Source organism: Rissa tridactyla, chromosome 4 (genome assembly GCF_028500815.1).
Source record: "Rissa tridactyla isolate bRisTri1 chromosome 4, bRisTri1.patW.cur.20221130, whole genome shotgun sequence".
Taxonomy (NCBI): Eukaryota; Metazoa; Chordata; class Aves; order Charadriiformes; family Laridae; genus Rissa; species Rissa tridactyla.
In genome coordinates, this window is record NC_071469.1 from 12,995,611 (window position 1) to 13,020,134 (window position 24,524).

At 42.6% G+C, this 24,524-nt stretch overlaps 1 protein-coding gene across 1 annotated transcript in view; it reads right to left on the reverse strand.

Moving 5' to 3' along the window:
- Window positions 1-9,784: 9,784 nt before the first annotated feature.
- The window catches only part of SWAP70 (switching B cell complex subunit SWAP70), a 42,358-nt gene continuing 27,618 nt past the window's right edge, over window positions 9,785-24,524 (reverse strand). The window contains exons 5-12 of the mRNA XM_054200371.1: window positions 22,802-22,948; window positions 22,412-22,520; window positions 20,913-21,094; window positions 17,009-17,116; window positions 15,288-15,454; window positions 14,299-14,497; window positions 12,630-12,726; window positions 9,785-11,870 (exon numbers count right to left, since the gene is read on the reverse strand). Of these exons, the coding sequence (XP_054056346.1) occupies window positions 11,761-11,870; window positions 12,630-12,726; window positions 14,299-14,497; window positions 15,288-15,454; window positions 17,009-17,116; window positions 20,913-21,094; window positions 22,412-22,520; window positions 22,802-22,948 (1,119 nt within the window). The 3' untranslated portion in view covers window positions 9,785-11,760. The remainder of the gene's footprint in view (window positions 11,871-12,629; window positions 12,727-14,298; window positions 14,498-15,287; window positions 15,455-17,008; window positions 17,117-20,912; window positions 21,095-22,411; window positions 22,521-22,801; window positions 22,949-24,524) is intronic.

Consider the following 24,524-nt stretch of genomic DNA (forward strand, 5'->3'; position numbering starts at 1 on the left):
GGATACAGCTTTGATCGCTGTCCATGTGAGACCTTGTGTGTTTTAGCTGGAAAAATGCACACCACGTTCCAGCCACCTCCTTCAGCCAGGGGAGCAGTGGTGCCACTGGCAAACGTGTGCGCACACAGAGCATTACTGAGCTGGAAAGTTACCGCTGAAGCGTGTCCTCTATCAAGAATGATCTCGGCTTCACTGGGCCTATCTCTTACAGATGTTAATTCCTTACTATTATCTTTACAAGTTCCAACAGAATAGTAAGCTGCAGTAAAGAGGGGATATGTTCAATTTAAGCAATGAGATTACTATGCTCTGAATAAAGCCACTTTTATTAATAATTACCTCTCTGCCGTGACTTTAAATTCAAACAGCTGGACAGCCTCTGCTCTTTATTAATTTCCTTGGATCCCTTGGCACGAAGCCCTCAATTCCTGTGATGTAATGGTATAAAAAGTTGGCTCCTGCCTGAGCTTCCACCCACAAGTTCTAAATTTGGAGCATGGCAAATTTCTGCAGATTCCAGAGACAGGCTATGCTCAAGACGTGCTGATGCCTTCAGTCCCATCCTATTGCACCAAACAACAAGATTGTGTGCTTTTTATAACTAGGATCATAAATATGACTCAGATGCACATGTTGTCTATGTAAGCACTTGGGGTTGGCTATCACTTTATGGCACTGGGAAGAAGCCAAGCCAAATAAAAATTGTTTTGAGTAAATATTACATTTCTAGAGCATGAATAACTTTTCTCTGCAGCCAACGTGTCACTAATGGGAATAAGGAAGACGACGGGGTGGGGGGAAAGCAGTAACTAAATCATCCCACTAAACACAGACAGTCTGCAGCAAGACCTGTTGTTTCGACTCGTCTGGGGTGTAATATCCCAGATAATTCGTAGCAGGTCTCAGCAAGGCCACAAGTGATGGAAAGAAAAATAGCTGTATAGTTCAGCGCCATCCTGCTTCACAGTTCTCTCTTGGGTGGGATCTCCACCAGTGGCATGTAAAACAGGCGACCAAAGAACCAAGTGTCCTTCTCTCCCCCGCTCCCAAATGTGCAGAGGCTCAAGCATGTGGATTGCCCCATGGAGATCAGTGTTGCTACTCACATGCTCAACGCTAAGCGTGTGCATATGTCTGTTCAGGATCCGGGCCAAAAGGAAGGATGAGTTTTTCATCCTGTGACTTTGGGACCCTGGGGGTGTCTGCATTGCAGAACACGGGGAAACAGAAAATGAGCCCACATGCAGCTTTGCGCTGCTGCACCACAAGGTGAAGCGACGTATCTGCAACGCTCTGGGGCAGTGATATGCCATCCCACCACCAGCATTGACCAGTGCAGGGCTGGTCAGCGTGGCTGCTGGCTCTGCTCCAGCCCTTCCAGCAAGTTGATGTCTCAGCCTCCCCCCAGCCCCAAAAAAACCAGTTACTCCTGCCCTTGAGCAGTGGTCAGTGAGCAGCTTATAAAGTGCTTCATCTACCTGAAATGCAAAGGGATAAGAGCAATGCTCTTTCCGTAAGAAATTATCAGGAAACATTCTCCAATAAAAGGAATCTTCAAGTCTCCCAAAAATAATAGCCCGATAGAAATAACAAGTCAGAGTCTACCTTTGAAAACCATTAGTGGCTTTCCCATTTTCCTAATGGGCATGTAATCCTGAGCACTGTGCATTCCTTCATGTTGTACCTGTGAGCTTTTGCATATCAGGTAAGTGCTTTACTTAACATCCCTGTCTTTTTCCTTTTTTATAGGCTCCTTTGGCATAGCAGGAAGAAAACCTGGCTTTAAAAGAGGCGTTCAGAGAGGAAGCAGCAATGTTCCAGGAGGGTTTCTGAGTGAAACAGGAGAGCAACTGGCTTCTCAAAGTGCATATTTCAGAGATCCCTAAGACATGCTGCTGCACAGTTGGAGCAGGTGAGTGGGGAGGCGTCGAAAGCACTCCACATTCTCATGTTCCAGCCGTCCCCATCAGAGGCATTTGAAGAACTTTTCTGTGCAGTGGGCTGGACTAGGGCTTACAGATAAAATGTTTCAAGGGCTCTGAGCCCTGCAATAACAAGGACAGCCTTGACGTCAGTAGACGTCCCTACCTCCAGGGACTAGTGCTGAGAAGTCAGCGCCGATTTGCCCAGCTAACGCAGCTTTGACTCTTGTTTCCAGGATCTGGGCGATAAGTCTTTTTTCCATTCCTTGCAAGCTGCCAGTGGTCATTTTCTGCCAGGAGAGCAGCCCAAGCAGTGTATAAGGGACTGACTCCCTCCCCTTTGTAATGCATTTTACAATTCAGAGAAGCTTTTGTAACACAAGAAAGTGTTTTTACATGTTAGAGCTTCTAAATTGTTAGAACAGTTGGAAAATCCTAATTGCCTTTAGTAGACAATAAAAAAAAACATTTTGGATTGCAGAATTAACAAAACTGGGAGCTGAAGATCAGTTTCCAAGACCAAAAACATATTCAGGGAGTCATGTTGTGCTTGCAAGTTTAATACAAATACTTGAGTTTCAACAAGTGATTTGCATCTATCTGCAAAATTGTTGCTCTGAGTTGCGGAGCTTAAGCTCTGAAAACTGTCCACAGATGCAATGTCCAGGTCAGTCATGTTTATATTTACCCCAGGATGATTCTGGAGCTCCTCATGCACAAGGGAGGGGAAAACCTACCTGGGATGGATTCAGCAGCCTGAATTAGAGATGATGAAAGAGGGCTTGGCTGGAACGCAGCATGACTTTATGACTACTGGTTTAATTTTCCTGACACTTTGGGGGTAGCTATGTGGTGATTTAGCTCCAGTTAATTAGAGAGCTGAAGGCTGCTTCAATTTGCGGTTGTTACCCAAGAGCTCAGAGGAGGTTTTCTGGCCACCAGGGATCATGCATAAAGGTAGAGGAGCTGGAGGTGTCCCTGCAAGGGGCTGGCAGGGGATGGTGCCATGGGAGCTCTGGTTGCGCAGGGGTTGCCCCAGTACACATGGTGTTTTCCAAGGCCTCATGCAGCAACCTCTGATTTGCACCTTGTGGACACAATTTCAGTTTATCATGGTGTTGCTTAAAGAGCTCTCTTTTTAGGCACAGCTGAGTATTTTGCAGATGTCTGCGTGCTTTTTTAATGGATAAATATCATTCACATTTCATCAATGGGCAACTGAGGCGTAAGGAGGTTAAGGGACCTGACGAAGGTGATAGCAAGTCAAATTGTTTGGAATTTTGTAGCTCTGAAATATCATCTTTCTAAAACAGGAAACCCTCTCAGGAGTAGTAGGTTTTCATTAAAACAACAGTTCAAACCTGTCGATCTTGATATATCCAGGAAAAAGAGGAATGTAGAAAATGTGAGAGTTAGCTTAGTCTCTCTTAAACTAAACCACCAGGTTCACGTTCCTATGGAGAAACAAATACCCTGCAGGCATCATGGTGTCTTTGATTTATTTTTGGAAGCTGAAAACTCCCCCTTTTGGTGTCTGAGCTAAGAAAAAAACCAAGGATTTTGTGGGCCAACAAAAGGTTTCTGGAGGAAAAAACCTCCAGTCCCACTTCTGAAGAGTTTATGACATGAGCAGTTAAGCTAATGTAATCCAACTTAGCCTCCCCTACATTTCAAAATTGGATTAAAGTTCGTAAGTCGTTGAGGGAAAATGTTACCCAACAGAGGAACTGTATGACTCTCAAGTTAGTGTCAGGCCTTTGCAGCTGCGGGTGCAGACCCTGGTTTCAGTCACCTGAACAAATCGGGGTAACCAATGTGCCCCGAGCACACGAGGGGTTGAGCTGCATTGCTGCTGCTCAGCCCTTGCACTCGGGTGGAAGCCCACCGAGCTGTGATGACTGGGTATGCTGGCAGCCTGGTCATTCGAAATCTGCCTGGTCCTGGCTCTTTTTGCTTTTCTTTAGTGAGATAAGTCATCCAAAACCTAACAAAAGATTTTGGTTTGGTGTTACGTGTGCTTTCCTTGCAAAGGAAGAGTGGGTTTTTCCTCCTGCAGTAGCAGTGTGTTGCTGCACGTACACAAGTGACGCAGCTCCAAGCGTGCTACTAACTCAGCTGTAAAAAACCCCTGTAGCACCGCATCTGTGTGAATCTGCCTTTCAAAACAGGATCCGCAGATGTGATTAATTACAAGCCTGCTGAGGAGCAGCTTTGCTCCTGTGAGCGGTTTCGGAGGGCCGTGCGGTGGTGTCCGGCTGCCATCTGGTGTCAGGGGCCACGGCAGGACAGGGCCCCGCGACGCACCCCCCAAGTCACCCTGGACCGGCGACAGGGCGGTTGAAGTGGCAACCTCTGGTCTACATCCAAGCCGTGAGCAAATCCTGCCCAGACTCACTAGGGCCCCCCGCCACGGTATCTCCCGCATTCCTGCGGAAGATCTGGTATTTCTTATTGTTCTCCCCGTCTCTTGGGGAGCAGCTTCTGCTGCCTGGCCAGCCTGCCGGGGCAGGAGCTGGCAGAGTCCTGTGCTGCGGGTCCCAGAACTAGCCGGGGGCTTTGGAAAAATCGTGTCAGTCTTCTCGCCCTGCGTCGGCATGTAGGGAGTTGGGGCTCATCAGGAGGGGCAAGATGAAAATGAGAGAAGAACAGAAAACTTGACGAGCAGTGAGTGGTCGTGCAGCACCACTCGCCCGGAGGTGGTGTGGACTCTGCGCACCCTGCCCTGGGCCCAGCACTCACCCAGGAGCTTTCTGCTAAAATAGCTGCATGAGTCTGAGCAACGTCTGATTTTCTGGGCAGTTAATGCCTGTAACTGGTACTCTGTCAGATGGGTCGTGGGGACACCAGTAGGAGTGAGTGACTGGTCAGAGTAGGGTGAGGAGGGGAGGCAGAGACATAGCTGTCTTTGAAACTGTGCAGGACTGGTCCACACCTTGCAGAGACATCAGAAATGCCAGGGAGCAGCCCAGCCCGGCAAGGGTGTTTGGCACCCAGTGTGGTTTTCTTTTTCCCTTTCCCTTTGGTGTGCTGTTCTGCCAAGCTGGTTCTTGTACCACCACACTCCATGCCTGCACCCAGCCTTTGGCTGCCCGGCCCTTGGAAATATGATTTCAAGGAATATATGCTCTGGATTTTCTCCTGCTGGCAGGGAGGATTTGCTGGATGGAGGTGGCCTGAGAGCAATTGTGGGTTTGGCTCTTGCCATCTGTAATGGTGACAGTGAAGGGAGCATGTGGGAGCACAGGCAGGCAAGTTTATTTTGCAAGCAGGGCCATGTACAGCTACACTGCAAGACCAGGCTTGGGGTGATGCTTGTTTCTGGCCAGCCATCTCCCCAGGATGCTCCATGGGCCAGCAGCGACTCCCTTGGGCATTGTGCAACCCTCACAGGGAGGCAATGGCCACAGCAAATGCAGAAGATGCCACCTCTGTCCCCACAGGGAGCCGCCCCACACTGAGTGCCTGGCGCCAGCACAGCGCTCAGCTTAAGGGGGGGGACCTGTGTGTGAGCAGGGTATGCCCCTGCATCGTTTCCCACCTTCTCTCTGGGGAAAAACATCCTAGGGCCAACAGGAGCTTTCTGGCAGGGGGAGAAAGCCTGGCTGTGAAATGGGGCATGCTCCTCCCTCGCAGGCAGACGTGGTGGAAAGGGCAAAATGGCCCAATGCATCACTGGCAAAGGAAGCAGTTGGGAAAACACAACTTCAGGCTGCTCCACATGCAAAATTTCAGTCCCAGCTATGCCCTGAGATGGAGTTTCTAAAGGTGTCTAAGCAGAGTCTGACCTTAAATAGTTTTTTAAGTGTTTTTTTCCTTTTTTAGTCAAGACCGAGGAACCAACACCCCAGAGGACCTGGAGTTCCCCAGCAGTGTCAGGGCTGAGCTGCACAAGCCTCTTTGGAGTGGAAAGAGAAATCCCCATGCTCTGGTAAGCATTGAAACAGCTAGTAAGTGTCAACACCGAGGAAGCCCAGGCGGCTTTTGCAACTGTCTCATGTCAATGCTTGAGTTTTTAATCCCATCTGAGATACTAACATGTTCAAATTAGACTTGTTGGTCAAGTTAGGTGAAAGGACACGGGTGCCTTGGGCAACCGTGGGCAAGAGCAGCCATCCTCACAAGCACCCTGGTAGGTTCCCTGTGGTGAAATCTGCACTGCCTGAGCAAATCACTGCCATGTGCTCAGAGAATAGGTGACAACAGGAATAACAGCAGGTGAGCATTTGCAGGAAGATGTTAGGCCCGGATCCTGTAAAAGCTGTTTGTGTGCTGTAGCTGTGACAAGCCGCTCTATTAATTATCAATTATATTAACAACAGTGTGTAAAGCTAGTGCTAGAGCAAGCTCCTTTGGTTGACAGAAGAGCAATGTGAGCAATGAGCATGCTGACTAAGGTAGAAGGTGTTATTTTGTGTGTGTGTGTTTTATTTATTGAGGAATTTAAAACAATGGCCAATGGGGAAAAGTGAGTGCACGTGTTTTGAGGTGATTTTTTTTTTTTTTTTTTTTTACTTTTTGTCGACATTCTGCTCACTCTGTCATGGGCTTTCCACTGGCCAGCTGCTCATATCTTTTTACATTACCTCTGTCAATTAGGCTAAAATATCAGAAAGAAGGGAGGAGAGGGGTTCTCATCAAATGATCTTTCTGGGATTGTGGTGGTAGATGTTAAACTGCCTCATTAAATCTCCCCCTCAAGACTTTTCAGAATGTTTTTATCTTTTGTTTTGCACCATACTGTTCCAATTTCAATTTCTTTTTGAGGTGAGAAGCAGCTGCCTTGCTCCAAACCTTTTCTTTTCATCATGAGTGTCAAAACAACCACTGGCCTTGTCCCTTTCTGAAGCAAGTGTTCTTTGGACATACACAGAAAGCCAGTTCATAAAATGGTGCTTTTCTGCATTTTCACTTCCCTGGCGTTTCCAAGTAGTTGAAGTTCACAGTTGAGACTCAATGTATGAAAGTCGTGACAGTCTCTAAATTCATGTAGTGTCACAAGCTTTCTGTTTGTGTTTCATTTTGGAATTCACAGCCACATTAGCTGTAAGAGGAGACATGATGCCTGTGTTGCTGCTCATCCTGCCAGGTGGGGAGCCCTAAAGTGTTTCAAACCACAGGCTGGTCTCTTTTCTTTTTTTTTTTTTTCCTTTTTTTCTTTTCCCCCCTCACTTGTAACTTGAAGGGATGATCCTGAGTCCTGCTCCCAAAAGGGGAGTACGTGTGAGCTGGCACATTGCACATCCTACGCCCAGCCCCACGCCTGCAGCCTCGGGGCTTTTTTATCCTGCAAGTCAATGAGCGCCTTTCAGTAGGAGGAGGAAGAACCGAGAACAGGATGGGGGTGAAGGATAAATGAGGCATGTACATGAGACACCTGGGAAAACACTATTTACAGGTGAGTAACCTTCCTTACACATACATTTTTTTTTCCTTGCCCTGCTTTACTCCCATTAGGAAAGCTGTATGGCAGCCCAAGCTTTGCGCTGTAGCTGAGCTGGGTGGATGGCGTATCCAACTGTACACGTTGTCCTTCATGGTGCACTGGGTTGGTGGGGGTTTTTTTTAAGTATGTCTGAGTTAGTTAGCTTCAAGGCTCTGAGCATAAATTTATACTAGGCCAGTGGTAACACTCAAGTTGTAATTCCTTTTTCCTAGGCTCATGGGACATCTCTGGGACCAGATATACTCAGCTGAGACAACAGAAGAACCGAACTGGCTTCTGAACTCAAGGATGACAATGTGCTACAATGACAGCAGTGGCATAATCGTAGTACAGCAGGACACCTGGTTCACTTTCAACATTTTTTTAATTCCAGCCGTTGTGCATCATTGTACTTCTCTCTTGTAAGCGGCTGCTGCAGTTGTTGAAGGGGAATGAAGCTGAAGGGCGGTGTTCATTCTCTCGGGCCACGTTCACCAGGTCAGTAGAACGCGTTAATAACGCCAGCTGGGGCGCTGAAGGCCTGAGCCGCCACCAGGTGGCAGCTGGAGCCCAGGTATGAGACGGGCCCAGCCCCCGGCTTTGGGTCCTGCCTCTGCCGCCCAAGGTCCCAGCCCCGGGCCAAGGTCCCAGCCCCGGGCCAAGGTCCCAGCGGGTGCGGCCGGGCGGGGGGCGCCGGGGGGGGGGGGCGCTCCCACCGTGACGCGGAAAGATAAAAGTAAAATAAATTAAAAAAAAAAAAAAAAAAAAAAGACCGCCACAATTGCCAAAGAACGCCACAATCGCCAAATAACCAGCACAGGGCGGCAAAGGTGGAAAGTCCCTAATTGATGAGTGGGGGAACTAAAATCTTGCGGGTGTTGCAGGAGATTTTCATTCTGTTAGAGATGACAACGTTATGGCACGTCATAATTCCTCACTTCTGTGCCCTTTACTTTGTGAACAAATAACGACCTCTGTCCCCAAAGCAGCTAAAAGACCTTATGGAGATCCCCTTTCCTGGCCATGCACTGGTTTGCTCAAAAATTGTTTACTTAACTGCTTCACATATTTGAGATAAAAAAATCAGAGCAGTTATTTTCAGTTCACTTTTACTGAAACGGATGGTGTGCCTGCTGTTGCCCCCTCGCCTCACCCCAGGATACAGATCTTATCCTAACACACTGTGCTTCCCTGTATAGGCTTCACTTTTGTGGCTGTTCGTGCGGGACAGTTAAACAGAAGTAATATGAGTTGCTGGAAACTGGCCTGTTACAGTTTGGGAATGTGTGAGTAAGCGTGCAAGTCTCATAAATCAGCTTCATAAAATGGTCACAGGGCTAAAAAAACCCACTCCTGTTTTAAGCGAAAATAACATGGCACTGTGCTATTGGTTTGCAGGGCTGTTCCACCATAAGCAGCAGGTAAATCTGAATCAGACTAAGCCTTCCAGTGCATTCTACTGAGGGTTCAAGAACAGCAGATGCAGCTTTCCACTGGCCTCTGCGTAGGTAGCCTGGCATGTATGTAAGGCACTATGACGTCGCAAGGCTTCTTGGGGCGGAAAAGAGACAACCATAGCACCACAGTTCATTGAGGATATCCTCACCATTAAGTTTCTTGGAATAAGAGTGCTGTAACCTGGGGGCTCACTGGAAATGCTACTGCACCAGGAGTGCAGTTTTCCATGCTGGAGTTTCATGAGATGTGGTGACTCTGACTCATGCTGTGTTTAGCGTAGCTTTAATGGACTTACTGTAAAATACTATTTTTTGCTCAAAATGTGATTGGTTAATTTTTAAACCAACCTCTTCCCCCACTTTTACCGTACAGCGCTTCACACAAAGCTTTCTTAGTCAGAGCAAGCAGGGACAACAAAGCTAAAAGGAGACTTGTCTCATTTCCTCTTCTAATAGTGACTAAGAAATAAATAACTCAAGACAGATGCATGCAGATGACATTTTAATGAAGGGCTGTTTTTCCTGCAGAAGCACACATTTCTATGTGCCAAGGTACCCGCACTCCACAGCCGTGTTCCCCCATTAGCTCGCTGACAAGAGCAGGTCTGCCCTCGTCCCAGGCTGGCGCTCTAAGCCTTGATGTGCTGCTGTAGATGTAGCTGTTGTATCAATTCATTTCCCACCTGGTACGCTTTGTGTTAGCGAGCAATGCTGTTTGTAATAGCTCACCATCATCATACTGTATCGAGGTGTACTGAATACAAACATGTAAGAGAAGTGGTGCTGTTAAGACAAATTATATTGTATTATCTGTGTGACCACTGCCTTTACTATGGCTTTAATCCAAATCCCGTTGATCAGACCACTAAGAATATATTTCTTCCGTCACATTAATACTTCCACACAATGGCTACTGAATTCTGAACACCACTAACCCAAAAGAAACCCATGCCAAAAGACGTCAATTAATTCAGAAATGTAAATGACTTTGTATTACTTTATTAAATAGCCAATTCTAAAGAACAGTAAAAAATATGAAAACATGCATCATTTGGTGTTCTTAAAAAACATTTGTCCAAAATAAAGACTGTTAGAAAAATTAAACAAGTTTAGCCCCAATAGACCTTCTGCTCTCCACATAAAAGATGTTTGATAGTTATAAATACTGTTCCATCGCCTACAGCAAAGTTTAACAATGTATACATTAGTATTTCTATTACAGTTTTTTTCACATTTCTTCTGTAAACATAATCAATTTTAAAAATGCCTTGTTAGCAAGCTTAAGGAACTACTGCTTTCCTGTACAGTAAATACAAATAGGAAGATCCTGGATTTTCCTGCCATTCTAATCAACACTCCGTTTACTGAAACATTAAAGATTTCAATTAGTATAAAAATATAACCAGAGAATAAATGTATGGGAAGATTCAGTATCTGAATGAGTCTTGGTTAATAGGCAAATAAAAAAATGGTGTTGACTTCTGAATCTGAAGATCACTTCTGTACAGCTTCTGCTCTTCTGGGATCCAAGTATCACAATGCAGTACACAAACGCTCTGGTTATCCGTCTAAAACATCCACTTCTTATTTACTAAAAATAATTTAACATTTAGCTGAACTAAAAAGCAGGTTCTAAGAGATGGATGTCCGTGTTCGGTGTACATACAAAGGTCAAAGCTGACGAACAAGCCACACCAATGGGCACCTGCTCTTCAGGAGGGGGGGCTCAGTTCTCAAAATATCTGTACAATTACGAAAAATACTACTTAGCAATAGACTGACTTCTTGTCTGGTGTGGGAGATCTACAAAGCAAAATCACAGACGTATTCCTTTTCCCTACAGAAACAGAAATAACTGGCTTTGCCCCTGGAGAGAATTTTGAGGCAGAGCAGTAGGCTCTTTGGGAAGCCTTGTTACTAGAAATTCTGAAATTATTTTGCTGATGGGAATTAATTTTTTCTAAAGCAGTATTGCTACCCATTTATAATTTTTATCTAAAATAAAAAGGTCAAACTTAGTTTTCTTCTTGCTTTTTTTTTAATCTGGCCTCCAATTAAGAATAAGACAAAAGTGTTGTATCTAAAGCAGTGGAACATTATGATGAAATTTCTTGCACAAGCATAGCCTTGATGCAGATGACATTTGGCCTGTATGTGCTATCGTCTTCCATTCATCTGCTCCACAATGCTGTAAGTCAAAACTGTGCATCTTTACAACTATGAAGAGAACTCTCAAGTTTTTTGTTAGCGCTTCTAAAGTATGAGACAGTACAAGAACAATCTTGCATGACTACTTTTTCCAAATGTTTTACAGCAGTATTTTGTACGTGCCTATTTCCAGTTCTTTTGTTTGGATTCCTGCAAACAGAGGAAAACAGGACACAAAATCCAACCAGCCAGCAGGTACCCAGTGATGCCGGTCTACCCTCGCTAAGGAAGAAGCACCATGCAAAGAGCAACAGACGGACAGAGCAAAAACAAAAGACGAGTCAATGGAAGGAAAGGTAATGCTCTATCTCAAAGTTGGACAGAACCTCCAGGATCGATTTATCCTGGGTTTAAATTATAATAACTGAACCAACAAAACAACTTCTTCCCTCACTTTTTGGAATGAAAGTGATGCTGCTTGATTGGTTAGATGCTGTCAGATTGTTACAGGCTAGTACGGAAACAATTCTGTCACAAGCTGCATTTAAATAAAAATCTTCAGTTGATAAGCTTTGTATAAAAGAACAGAATTTCTGGAAAAATGAGGGAAAACAGCAAGTACTGTCAGACACCACATATTGTAATTAATGCGCTCTGAGTAGACACTCCTATGTGGTCAACAGTATTTCCTTCACAGAAAGGCCCGACCTGCTGAGCAAACTAAGATCTTTATAAGCGGGAAGCTGCTCTGTGCAAAGCAGAATGAATGAAGGTGGGCGTCTATTCACAAACGATACGTCAGCTACCATCATTACTCAGAAGTGGCTTTTTTCCCTTTCCAGCTCTTTTGTCTTTGCTCAAGTTCAGCTTCAGTGAAGGCGGCCGGGCCCCAGTTTGTGATTAAGTGAGGATTCTTGGAGCCTGGAAGACAGAGTGCAATACTTGAAACAGGCGTTTCTGACAGGGACATTGCTCACCCAGTGTCAGTGGGACAGGCCGAGTGTCGCCACAGGATGCTTTGGTAAGTGCTGTCACCTACTCTAAGGTGACCTGATGACTAGCTGACCAAGGAGGAACCCCGTCAGTGAAGGTGCTTAATGTGAGAAGTTGTCGATGGCTGCTGTCTTTTGCATCCTTATCTCCCAACTTCCCCCGGCACCCCAAATAGCTGTATCTTAGTAAACCCCTCTCCTTCTTGCCTTTAGAGATGTCCTTGAAGGAAAGCGATCTCTCCAGCATTGAAGGAAAGCAATCTCTCCAGCGCTGCATTACAAAGCCACTTTCCTCTGGGCTGGCATGCTATTAATTAAGCTAAGAAATTAAATTTATCCCCAAAATCAAATATTTTAGCCATCTTTACTTCATCTTTTTGGCAATTAGCATTTATGCTAACTGCCTTAAAGACCCAAATCACGCGATGTTCAGGTTGATCCTTGATTTGTTTAAAATAAATAAATAAATAAACAAATAATAAAAAATTAATTATTACAGTAGGGCCAGTAGAGGCAAAGACTTGAAAATTACCATCATCAGTTCTCACAAATGTGATATTTATAGGCTGACATGAAACCAATAAGCTACAGGAAAAGGCAGACTTCAGTAAATCACTAGGTGATTTATATGAAGTATGTAAGACAGAATGAATACTTATTTTTTGTAACTTCTCTGTTAATAACTTACCTGGCTCTATTAGTCGAATTAATCCCTCATGATGAGCTACTTTATCTTTCCAACTCTTGGTGTTATTAGCCGCCGTTTCCAATTTTTTCTTAACCTCCTGAAATAAGATACAACCCACTTGAAAAACAAGAACAACTTTACTCTGTTCATATAAAAAGAAAAAACATGCTTTTAAATCTAAAGACAGAACCACACTAATGCAGCCAGCAATCTATTTGGTGTAGACAGAAGAACCTCATTTCTAACCACCTTAAGTAATTTAATCATCGCAAACTAAAAAAAGTAAGTTGTCAAACCAGAATCCAAAAATAACTAAGTTTTACAAGATTCTGTAGCTGTGTAAGTTGGGCTAGTTTTCATGAGGACTGAAAGCATAAACTGTAGTTTCAAAACAGAAGGATGCATTTTGTATTCCAAACTAACACCGGCTAGTGGTTATCTCTCACTATCAGAAATCATAAAATGTAAGTTATGAAAAGAACTGCTGCTGTTGCACCCAAGCAAGAAAGCGGCATTCTTTGGTCTAAAATGGTCTTTTGGTCAGTTCCAAATTGAGTGATTAATTATTTCTAAAATAACTAGTCAACTATTGCAGTGACCTACTCCATCATTTGTTTTGTGGAATTTTTTTTGTTTGGTTGGGTTTTCGCTCTGGGTTGAGGGGGAGATGTTTGGGTTTTTTTAATGTCTATTGGATTCAGCAATTCTTTTGTAGTAGTAAATGTTGTTTCATATACAAATATTCTGAGATGTCATCTAAAAAAAAGTCAAGTATTAGCCAAAAGCAATCTAACGATGGTGTTAGATGTAACACCAACACATAAGTTGTAAAGTGGCCAGAACTACCCCACCTGGGCCCTTGCTTGCAGTCACTGCAGCATTTGTATTCTGTGCCAGTTGAGACAGCTCACTAGCTTGTCCTTCACAGAGCTAACCTCAACCGTGCAGAGACAGCATAAACACACTCCCTAGTTAAACAGAAATCCAGTCATGTTTTGTTTCCTGACCTAAATACACACAGGATCAACACCTCCCTAGCCCTAGAAAGTATGCAGCACTTCAGACTCTGTACTCGCTGGATTCTGACTCGTATTTCTTCCATGAATACAGCTACTGGCCTTCACCAAAAACACTCAGCAGAGCAGAGAACAGGCCTGATATTTGGGACACGAGGCACGGCTACACATTGAGCTAATTCCTAGCTCTCCTTGACATCAGTTCAGTGCTTAAATACCTTTTAGAGGAGTAACGGCCTACCATAGCACATCGATTTTTCATCTGTAGAAGACAATATTGCCCCATGACATCATCAAACCATTAAAAGAGTATTAAATCAAAAGCATAGGGCATTTGGTTATGACAGCAATGGGACTGCCGAAGCAGTTAGCCTACAATAGAAGACAAGGAGTATTTCAGGATACGACTGAGCTGGCTTGCACGTGAATTGGGACAAAAGAAGAAAGGAGGTGGTGTGTCTGAAACACGTCCTCTTCTTCAAACATATCTACTGGTTTAGGCCAAAAAACCCAACACATAACTATCCTGTCTGTTACTGTAATTTTTGTGCCATACTAATCCTTCAAGAGGCATGATATTGATGAACTTCAGATTCAGTTAAATTACTGAATACCTGGCTAAGTATGAGAGGCTGATGAACAGGACAGCTCACCTCATATTGCTCAAGGGCCTCTTTCCTTTCCAGTTCAAGTTGTTCCAGTTGCTGCATAGCAACTTGCAGAGCCCGTTCCTTTATCATTCTCTGGTTTTCTAACTCTTGCTTCTCTGCTTCTGTCATCTGAATGGTCTGTTGCTGCTGCAAGTGCCATTTTTCCAGTTCAGCTCTCTTTGCTGACTCCTCTTCCAGTAATCTGCAACAGGGATTGCGACGTTAACTGCACTTTAAAGTAAGCTGTATCCATTATGTAGCGTACACATAGGCAAGCCAAGCTAACTATTTTCTTTCCTTTTTTTATTAAAAAAAAAAAGCAAGCTTGGGAAGCAGGGAAAAAGTTATTGCCTGTTGGCTTCTCTTCAGTGTAAAGCTGAAAATCATGCCAGCAGTGCAAGCAGTCTGACTGCTACAAAGGGCTATTCAGAAAATTTAGTCAATAATGCAAATACACAACGATGAAAAACGACAGAAGAAACAAGCATCCATAAGTTATCTTAATTGTCTTAGAAGGACTGAATATATGAAGAAACAAACCACACTAAACAAAGGCTATATGAGTAAGAGGAGACTTAACCCTTTATCAATTACAATTTAAACCTGTGATAAAATACAGCAGAAAGTAATATTTACAGTTACTGCTTTATAAAATACACAACTGAAAAGTCTGCACAGAGTGGTCTCAGTTTTTCCAGTGCTGACACGCACAACGTCCGATGGAAAAATAAATGCACCTGCTTCTCTGAAATTGCTGAGCACTCCCACCACTAAGGGCTAATCAAACATATTAAAAAAAATCAAAAAAACCAGCTTTAGCCTTCATAGCTTAAGGAAAAAAAATAATCTATCCTGTGTTTGGACTTCAGCCAGTCCCCCTTTCCAGCAGCGTGTCCGAGATGCAAACAATCTTTAATAGTATGGCACAGTTACTTATTATTGCAAGGGGGAGTCGGGTATTGAAATAAATTTCTACTAGGTCAAAGCCATACCTGGCCTGAAGTTTCCTTACAGTCTCCTCATCTTGCCGTGCCTGCTTCTCATCCTCCAAAGCTTCCTGTAGCTGTTTATACATTTCTTCCAGTTCACGTACTCTCTGTAAATACTGTTCCAGTTCAGATGATTTCTGAGCAACCTGCTCTTCCATTTTTTGTCTTACCTAGCAGCATAAATTGAGGATACATATGAGCTACCATGCAACTCAGGTTTCCAATTTTTAAAGGAATTGCCAGGTTTCCCTCAGATAATGTTTTCAGAGACAAACTTTTTCCTGCTGCCTGCAGAGCAGAACTGATAAAACTGAGTGTAGATTTGTAACTAAAAGCATTTAAAAAAATAAGTAATAATACAGGTTACTTACATTGCCCTACTTCATGCAGCATAGGATTTTCACAGGGGTTTAAACCTAACTTCAATCAGTTTGAACTTGTCGCTTAGTTTACAGATACAGAAAGGGAAGGAAGAGAAAGCTTGCAGACACAAAGGCCAGGCTGGTTTAATTACACTGTTTCCACTCCTTTCCTCAGGCAAGTCCTCCCTTGGCAGCAGTGTATTTCAAACACTTTTATCTGGATGATGGCACCGCAACGGCACAGGATGGGTAAAGGGCTGGAAACTGGCTAAGGAGGTTGGCTTTGCTAACAGATGAGCAGCTATACCAAAAAACAATGGTAAGGGATAAACGAAGGTGAGGGGGATGCTGCACACCCACAGTCGCCCAGTCTCTGATGCACATCCCCCGCCTTTCACTGACCAAAGCGGGAAACCAGGGGCTGCTGCACCAGAACCGTCCTCCCACTCAGCCCATCACTGTGCTGGGGACAACAGCAGCCAGCTGGCTTTGAACGCAGTTGGGATAAAGCACCAAAACCTCAGCATTTAGCAGCACATAATGTGTACTCCGCAGAAGGTAAGCACAGCTCCCAAAGTCAGCAAGAAAGGCTTTCTGTCAAGTGTGATAGGATGGCATGTCCTGCTCCACTGCTCTGCAGCCTCGTTCCCTCAGCTAACCTAAATCCCACTGACCCAGAAAGGGATCGTATTCAGGAATTCACACGCAGCCCATAAAGCAGCACTGTGTGCATTTATGTCCTGAGACGTTCCATCACATCGACTGGACTATTTCTACTTCTTTTCTCCAGCTAACAGAAAAGCTCATTACGGTTCACAAAGCCCTTGAAGACTGAAAATTAGTTCTTCTGGAAATTCTCAGTGTGGATTATAGTAACAGCATTGTAAAGCTACAATATTTATTTATTTTTTATGTTCGTGTGTGTGTAAATGTACAAGAACACACAGTATAAAAAAGCAGGGATATACTCAAGTCAGAAAATTCTTAAAATGCATTTTGATTATGCCTGTGTTCATTTTGTATATTCATATAGTATGTACTGGCCTTAGGTTCTCCATCTTTCAAAACTGCAAGGATAACTTCAGTCTGCATTTATCTTTCAAACAGTCAATGTTTTCCCAATTTTCCAATAATATTTAAACTTTGAATGGTATACAAATTGTAGGCAAGCTGTTCTAGTATTTGAATTCACTCATAAAAATATTTTATTCCTACATCTCTAATAAATACAACTCAGGTTGTATTCTCTGGCCTCCTGCAAAATCTGCAGAATCTTTTCAGTGACTGCCTGTGAGGGAAGCCATTGCTGAACGCATTGTTCACTCTCTGTAATGGTAGCAAAAACCCACATGCACTACTCACCATTTTTTCTCTCTCCAGCTCCAAACTGAAGCGATCTTGTAATTCAACTTGAGTCTGAAGTCTTTTCTTCTCTTCCTCAGCAGCACGCGCAGCTGCTGCTTCCAGTTGCTGCAAGAGAAGAGTGAGGGGTTGGGGCGGAAAAAAGAAAGAAAAACAATTTGTCAAAATGACAACATTTGGAGGAAATGGAATTTTATTTAACAATTTTTGTTTTTAACAAAATTGGAAGAAACCTTCAAAAGCATTAAGGCACCAGCTTTTTTTTTTTAATGTCTGAGGCTATTCTTAATCTCTAAATATAATTTTTAATCTTGTCAGTTGCAAGACAACTTTAAATTTACCAATGAAAAGTCAATTATCAGATATCCTCCGAGTTTCCTTTGAGTCCTGCTTTACACACCTGATAGAAATCACTTTATTTCCTTCTCTATCTCATATGGGATAGAAAACTATTATGGAAAAGCACATCCCAGGCAGGACTGTACAGGAGTCCCAACAGTGAAAACATGCCAGCACACAGAGAGTTCATACAGAAACAGAAGTGAGAAGCACTAAAATTGCCATGGGAAAGCAGAAGTGCCACAAACTTTGACTATAATAAGCGATTGTGCTATTGTGAATCACAACCCTTTAACATCTCCTAAATTGCCATGTAAGGCAAATAAAATTCTAGTCGATAATCATCACTTGAAATTAGGGGAAAAATTAGCCTAGTCAGAGCTAAGGCCTAGGAAACAGCTGCTGGTACCTTCACACCTTTGTGCAACTTATTTAACTTTTTTTTTGGCATCTTGATTTTACAAATAAAGATAGTCGTCACAGTTTGTTCTTTCATCAGGATTTCAATAGCACATATTTTTAGAATGCATGGTAGGTCAGAAATGTACAGGTACCAGCCAAAACTTTACCAATACTGAAAACAAAATAATTCTTTCACAGAATTTTCATAAGAAACTTATCTGATGCTTCTGAGGAAACATAAAGCGAGCACCCTTCTTTTGTAACGTGCTAGGCTGGTGAAACTGCTTCCACAGGCCTTCAAGAAGAGTGGGACACCCATCTTCCTTAGGATTTTTGGAAGTTACCACATTTAAACCATCTTCCCTCACACAACCTAGACGAACCAATGAGACACCTAAACGATTAAAAATGCCAAGCTAAAACTTTCATTCCTTTAAGTGCTTGTGATACCACTCTAATCTGAAATAGATGGGAAGAAGGGAAGGAGAAGGCTCCTAGTTTCTGGTTTTAAGCTGTAGAAGATAGTACAGGATTGCTCTCCTTTGAAAGGCTTAAATGATGCCACTCTTTCAGAAGCAGTATTCCTCCTCTGCCAGAACATTTGAAAGCATGTAACTGTAGTCAAATCCAAGATGCCTATTTAAGTGAAATTTTCTTTTGATTTCCTTTCCCACTTTGAAATTAAACAAACATTGCCAATACTGAGCTGAGAGGGCGAACGTGCAGAGTCACAGGCAAGGGTGGGTGTTAGGCTTTTGCCAGAGCGCTCAACAAGAAAATACATTGTTTGTCCACTCTCTATCAGCAACTTCCTGCTTAATTCATGTCAGAGGACATCCATTCCTGGCAGGTAAGGTTACTGGCAACAACTATGCAGTTTAGGGAAAAGTCCCAAATGTTGGGGGCGGGGAAGGAGGGGGAATCAACAGGAACATCCCACTCCAGCAGGGGTTAGCCAGCACAGAGTCTCTGAATCCCATGCAAGACCCCTAACTGAAACAGAAAAGGTGCACAACTCTTGTGCTCGCTCTCTTGGTGAGAAAACTTACCTTTCAGTCTGTTCAATGTGTGTATCTCAAAATTCCATTAAAAATATGAAAAAAAATCTATTTTAGACAAAGACTCTTATTCTTCTGAAATTTACTACTGCAAGAGCTATCAAAATACAAACCAGTCTCACAGTGCACTTTGGCAGATGCTGCGTAAGTGGTGGCTCGCTGCCAGCAGGAGCAAATCTAACTCTAAGCTTTCCAGAAGAATTCAGTTTCCTGAACCATTTACAAAGCCTTTTCCTTGAAGAACATTTTTCTAACTACTCAAACCCTTTAAGTTCCTCCAACACAGTACCTCCCCACTCATTCCACTTAGTCAAAGTGCAGTAGTTCATGTCAGAGACTAAACTACTTTCCTCAAGAAGTCATTTTAATCCAGTCCACTTCAAAAGATGCTTCTTGCCACAACTCTCTTTAGTTCAACCCATTATGATTTCTACAAAACTCCCTGGAGCCTGTCAATATCCTCCTGCTCCTTTGGAGTTGCTCTCATGTTACCTTACCCCCTTCACTTTTTCTCCATAAACCCAACACAGCTATCCAGTCCTATGATTTCTGTTAACAGGTATATTACTTACCAGTAACTTGCAGGTAACACAGGCTATCCTTTAAAGCATATTTTTGATTCTGAATCTTAAACACATGCTAGAATATAGGTGCTAAAATTCAATTTAAAAATGGTTTTCCACTGTCAGACTCCATTTAAGGCAGTGCAAGGTTGGTTAAAAAAAAGACAAATTTCTCCTTGCCACAAATTGTGACTTAATGACAAGACTTTTAAAAAAAAGATACATTATGGATTATTTTATTTGCTTTCTAGACTCAGCACCTTTAACATGCTCTCGTGATATTTATAGCTTCTCCTCTGCCACAAAGATCATTAAAGTTTTTTTTCTAACTGAAAGCTAAAATTAGTTAGTGTTTTTTTATTTATGAAAAACTCAAGCAACGATGCAGACTTGTCCTAACTGGGAATGCAAAAAATCAAATTAATTTAGGAAGTCACTGAACAAAAGACTCTTCAGACTAAGCACAGGGGAAAGATCCGGCCTGCTCTAGCAGCAGGGATTCAGCAGCCAAAATGTTAGGTAGCAGCAGGGCGGGAGGCATCTAACGGCGTTCTAAGCTATTTCCAAGGCACGCTCCTCATTAAAAGGTATCATCACAGCAATAAAAGCCATAGTAAGTCTTCTTGCAAGTCTTTAAAAAGAAAGATAGAAAGTACATCTGGATAATAACCAAGTCTCTGTGGAGAATTATTACAGAGGCACCAGTTGTTCCAAAGTACAAAGATCCATAAGCATGTTCAATCTACTGTCAGAGTGTGCAGCCACAGCAAAGGCACCTTGGTGTCTCCTACCAGCTGTTAGACTAAAAAGCTGTCTACAAGGAAAATAATGTATTCAGCAAGTCTTCTGCTAATACTCAAGAGATTTCTAGTCCACTTCTCAGGCTGTTAGAAATCAATCCAGCATTTACAAGGAGCGTGCATTAAACAGTTTATAAATGGTTGCTAAGTGTCTCAACTCTATAAACCTCCCCCAAACCACTCTAATAAAATTATGCCTATACATACTCACAAAAATCACTTTGCATCTTTGGAATCTTTGTAAATTAAATTTGTATCTCTGGAAACTACCTCTGTATGAATAGAAGAGTTCCCCCACACATAAAATAACTTTGGAAAACTATATAAGAAAATCTTAATGGAAAGCCCCAAGTTTGACAGACATGTCTGACAGAAAAGAAAAACAAAAGCCTCGTAAGTGACTAAAAATAGTAGACTTTCCAGTCCCCTAGCACCATCCACACAGCTGGGGCTTTCTTCTACACTAGCTTCACAATACCCTCATAAGTACAGGGGACAGGGCTGGGCCATGTGAGTTACCCCGAGCCTGCTGAACAGTCCTCAGAAACTGCTGCAGTCAGTGCTGAAGGCTTTACACTGGAGACTCAACCAGCACATCTACTGCTGCTGACACAAGCTCACCTCCTCTGGAGGAGTTTGTTCAATGTGTCTGAACACCTGAACAGGAAATAGATGCCTAATTATACATCAAGACCACAGAGAATGAGCTTTAAGCTTGAAGGTCAGCAGCTCCCACTCCCACCTTTCGCACGGTCTCCAGTTCCTTCTGCTTGTTCTCGTTGGCCGTTTGCAGTTCTTTCATCTGCCGCTCCAGCTCTTCTTGCTCAGCTAACAGCTTCTGCCGCAATTCTTTTCGCTTCTGGCGCGCTTCTTTGTGGGGTGGAGGGCTCCCTGCTCTCAGCAGGTTTACAGTGGTCTGTATGGCTGGAAAGGAGCGTGCAAGACAAAGGGAGAGGAAGAGAACACCAATGAAGGGAAATGCTAAACTTTCTGGATAGCCTCCGTGAATAAATACTAGTGGTGGTGTGTTGTTTGTTGAGGTCTTTTTAAACATATTTTTCAATCAGAAATAACTGTTGTCAGTTCTCCTAATTCTCCTCAGGCTAGCTGTCAACAAAGCAAAAGTGAAAGACGTTTGGCTTTTAGTATTGACTGTGTGCCACAAGGACAAGGGCTGGCAATTCCAATGCCTTATGGCAATTTCAATATTGACTTCTAACAGGCTGTGCACATACAAGTCACTTGTATGCCTGGCTGAAAAAAAAAAAACAAACAACCCAACCCCAACACTTCAAGATTTCTTATTACCTAGATTCAGTGACTCAAGCAGTAACACGTTATCTAACAAATGCATTCATTTACTTCCCTAGAAGCAACCTTAAATCCTTTACTCTTACTGATACTCCAAGGGAAAGCTTTCTCCCAGTAAGACAGCAGCTCTCATTCACTCACATTCAACAAGGAAATATTCAGAGAGCAAATCTCAGGAGTGGCAGATGATTTTTACATTTTATTCACCTACTACAACTGTGAAAAAAATATCTCCTTTTGGAACTAAGTAATCATTCATCATACATCTGACTTCGGTGCAATTACACACATGTTTCAGATAAAGAGGAAAGCGCAAATGAAAGCACATAGCCCCAAATATTCAAATGCTGTACATACTTCAATAGCATTGCCAACAGTGGCTTTGCAAGGGCTTTACCTCACTCCACAAAAGATGCACGTAACTATCGCTCAGCTCCTATCTGGGAAGGTCTCACAGAAGTACCTTCACTGTGGGAACAGAAGAGGAAGCCCCAATTCCCAGCCTTGCGCTCAGCTCACCAAACCACACTACCTCAAGCAAAACTGTAAAAGCAAAGCCAGTATTTCATAATGCTGACATGAACAAGCTTCACCTTTCTCCCTGAAAGCAACAATTTACAATGTATTCCCCCCTTCCCTTCCCCATTCCTAGAAGTACAGCCAACACAGAAAAAGAAAACAACAATAATATCCATTTCATTTTGGTTATGGTTGCTTAAATTGAGCCACCTAAATGACAGAAATCGATTCCCCTTAGATGGATCATTAGTTCTTTCTGAGTCTCAGGCTCCTTAAAACATCCTTTGCATGTGTCCAAAACAGAGACATCAGAAATCACAAGACCAAAAATTTCAAATTTGAGTAAAGCATAGCTGTAAGACTTCAGCTTGCCTTAACTTTCACATAACTTAAGATTTTTTGAAACCTCACCTTGAATCCACTCCTGCTTCTTCTTTTTATCAGAGGCACTGATCTCAAAGCTTTTATCAAGACATTTTATGAGAAAAAGGCATTTCTTTCCATCTTTGTCAGGCAAGGCCTAGAATGGGTAACAAAAGGATTAGACTTGCAAACACTGAAACCCAAGTTATATTGTCAAGCCCCACGTATGCAGTTATCTGTAACAGAGCTACAAATACCAGCACTAAGAACCTTTATTAAAAGGGTGTTTATAAACTGGTTTTATATAAAGTAAAAAGAGCTCCATTAATGAAAGATACCAGTAGTCCATCCTGCACACAAAAAAAGAATTAATTGTTATCTTTAGAGACATTCATATGTTTTGGTGTTTGGTTTGGTTTTGTGTTTTTTCTTTTTTACCTCTACACAACAGTTGCCATCCAGTATGATGTCTCCCTTCTTGTCCTTTAAATCTTCACTTACATAGTAGGAAATAATATTGGGTTTTAGCACAAACCATCGCTCCGTCCAATTTTTCCTTTTGTGACCTTTTTTCAACATATAGCCCTGTAAAAACCAACAAATAGCTGAAATGCCCGGCCTCTGTTGAACCACCTGGTCTTTTTGTTGTGTGTTCAATAGAGCACACAGAGAAGTGAGCTCAAGGCCCCAAATACTTCACCTACACACTTCTGTTCCCAATACCAGCACACTGCTAATTGTTTAGCCCATGAGAAATTACTCTCTGCTCGTGTCCGGTTTTTAAGTAACTGTGTTACCTGAAGAACTGAAAATTTATTATTATTACATCATTATCAAGCCATTATTATGACTCTTTGGTCCTCTTTGATGAGCTTTACTATTTAATGTTCTTCAGTCTAGCAGAGACATTTGCCATTGCTAAAACTCACCTGTAATACTTTACTGACAGCCATTATTAAAAGTCAGTCCTGTGTGGATGCCTGCACCCACGCACTGTAAATCCAGCCTGTTACGGGATATTCCCAGGGACAAAGCAGAAGCACCTCTTGTCCTGGGAGTGTCTCTGCCCTGCCGACATACTCATTTAGCTGCACCCCATTGAAGAAGCGATCCCATACGGATACTTCAATGAGAAACTGATAACAGAACCATACTTCTGTCATCTTTATTGGATGGGATATGAGAACGCTGGCGAAGCCTGGATTTTCCCTTAAAGGAACAGAGTTGTACCTTGATTTAAACAATGCCACGATTTCACTCACAGTATTTTGTTTTCCTCGAAAGATGATCCACTCAACTTCCTATATAAGAAAACACTTGCAAGCCTTAACAAGACTATTTCAAAAGAAGGAAGAGAAGACAATACTTTGCCACTGAGCTTTATACAAATAAAAGAATAAAAATTATAATCTTCTGTAATGACAATAAATAGGGCTGGTATCATGAGAAAATCATCCAAGTTTGCCTCTATTGAATATTAACATATATAAAATATAAGCACCAATACTAAGTGCAGTTATACTGGTAACCCTGTTCTACATTATCCACTGTGGCTGTGGCAACTCAAAAAACATCTCATGGAAAAGGGTGCACAGAGAATGATATAATAATTGGTCACTCTTTCAGGTGCTGGATTTTTATTGATCTTATCAGGGGCACTGCTGTGACCTAGTCAGTTTTTAATCCAGAGTTTCAAAGTCTGCCAGTATTTCAGCTATACCTGCCATTTCTGAAACCGTATTCCCTAATTACTTACATACTTTTGTCTAACTTCAGAAAAAAGTCAAATCACAGATGAAACTGAAACACCTACATCAATATAGCTATGAACAAGCCATACAGAAAGCACTGTACTCAAAAGTATTCCAGACTAAGAGGATGAAAAATGTAGAAAGGAGACCAACGAACGTTTTTCCTGTACTGGCTTTTAGCTATAGCAATTTTGGGCAAAAGGAAACAAATAAATGTGCTGTGGTGTACAGGTGTGAGGGGAAGAAAAATTCAGGACTGTTGGAGAAGGTCTTTTGTTAAAAAAAAAACAAAAGAAACCAAACAAAAAAGAAACAACCCCCCTACACATACAGCTTCTCTGTGCTCAGCTTTTCTAGCCAGATAAACGTGGCCAGAGCCAAGGCCGTGCCTATTCCCCTGTGCCATCCCA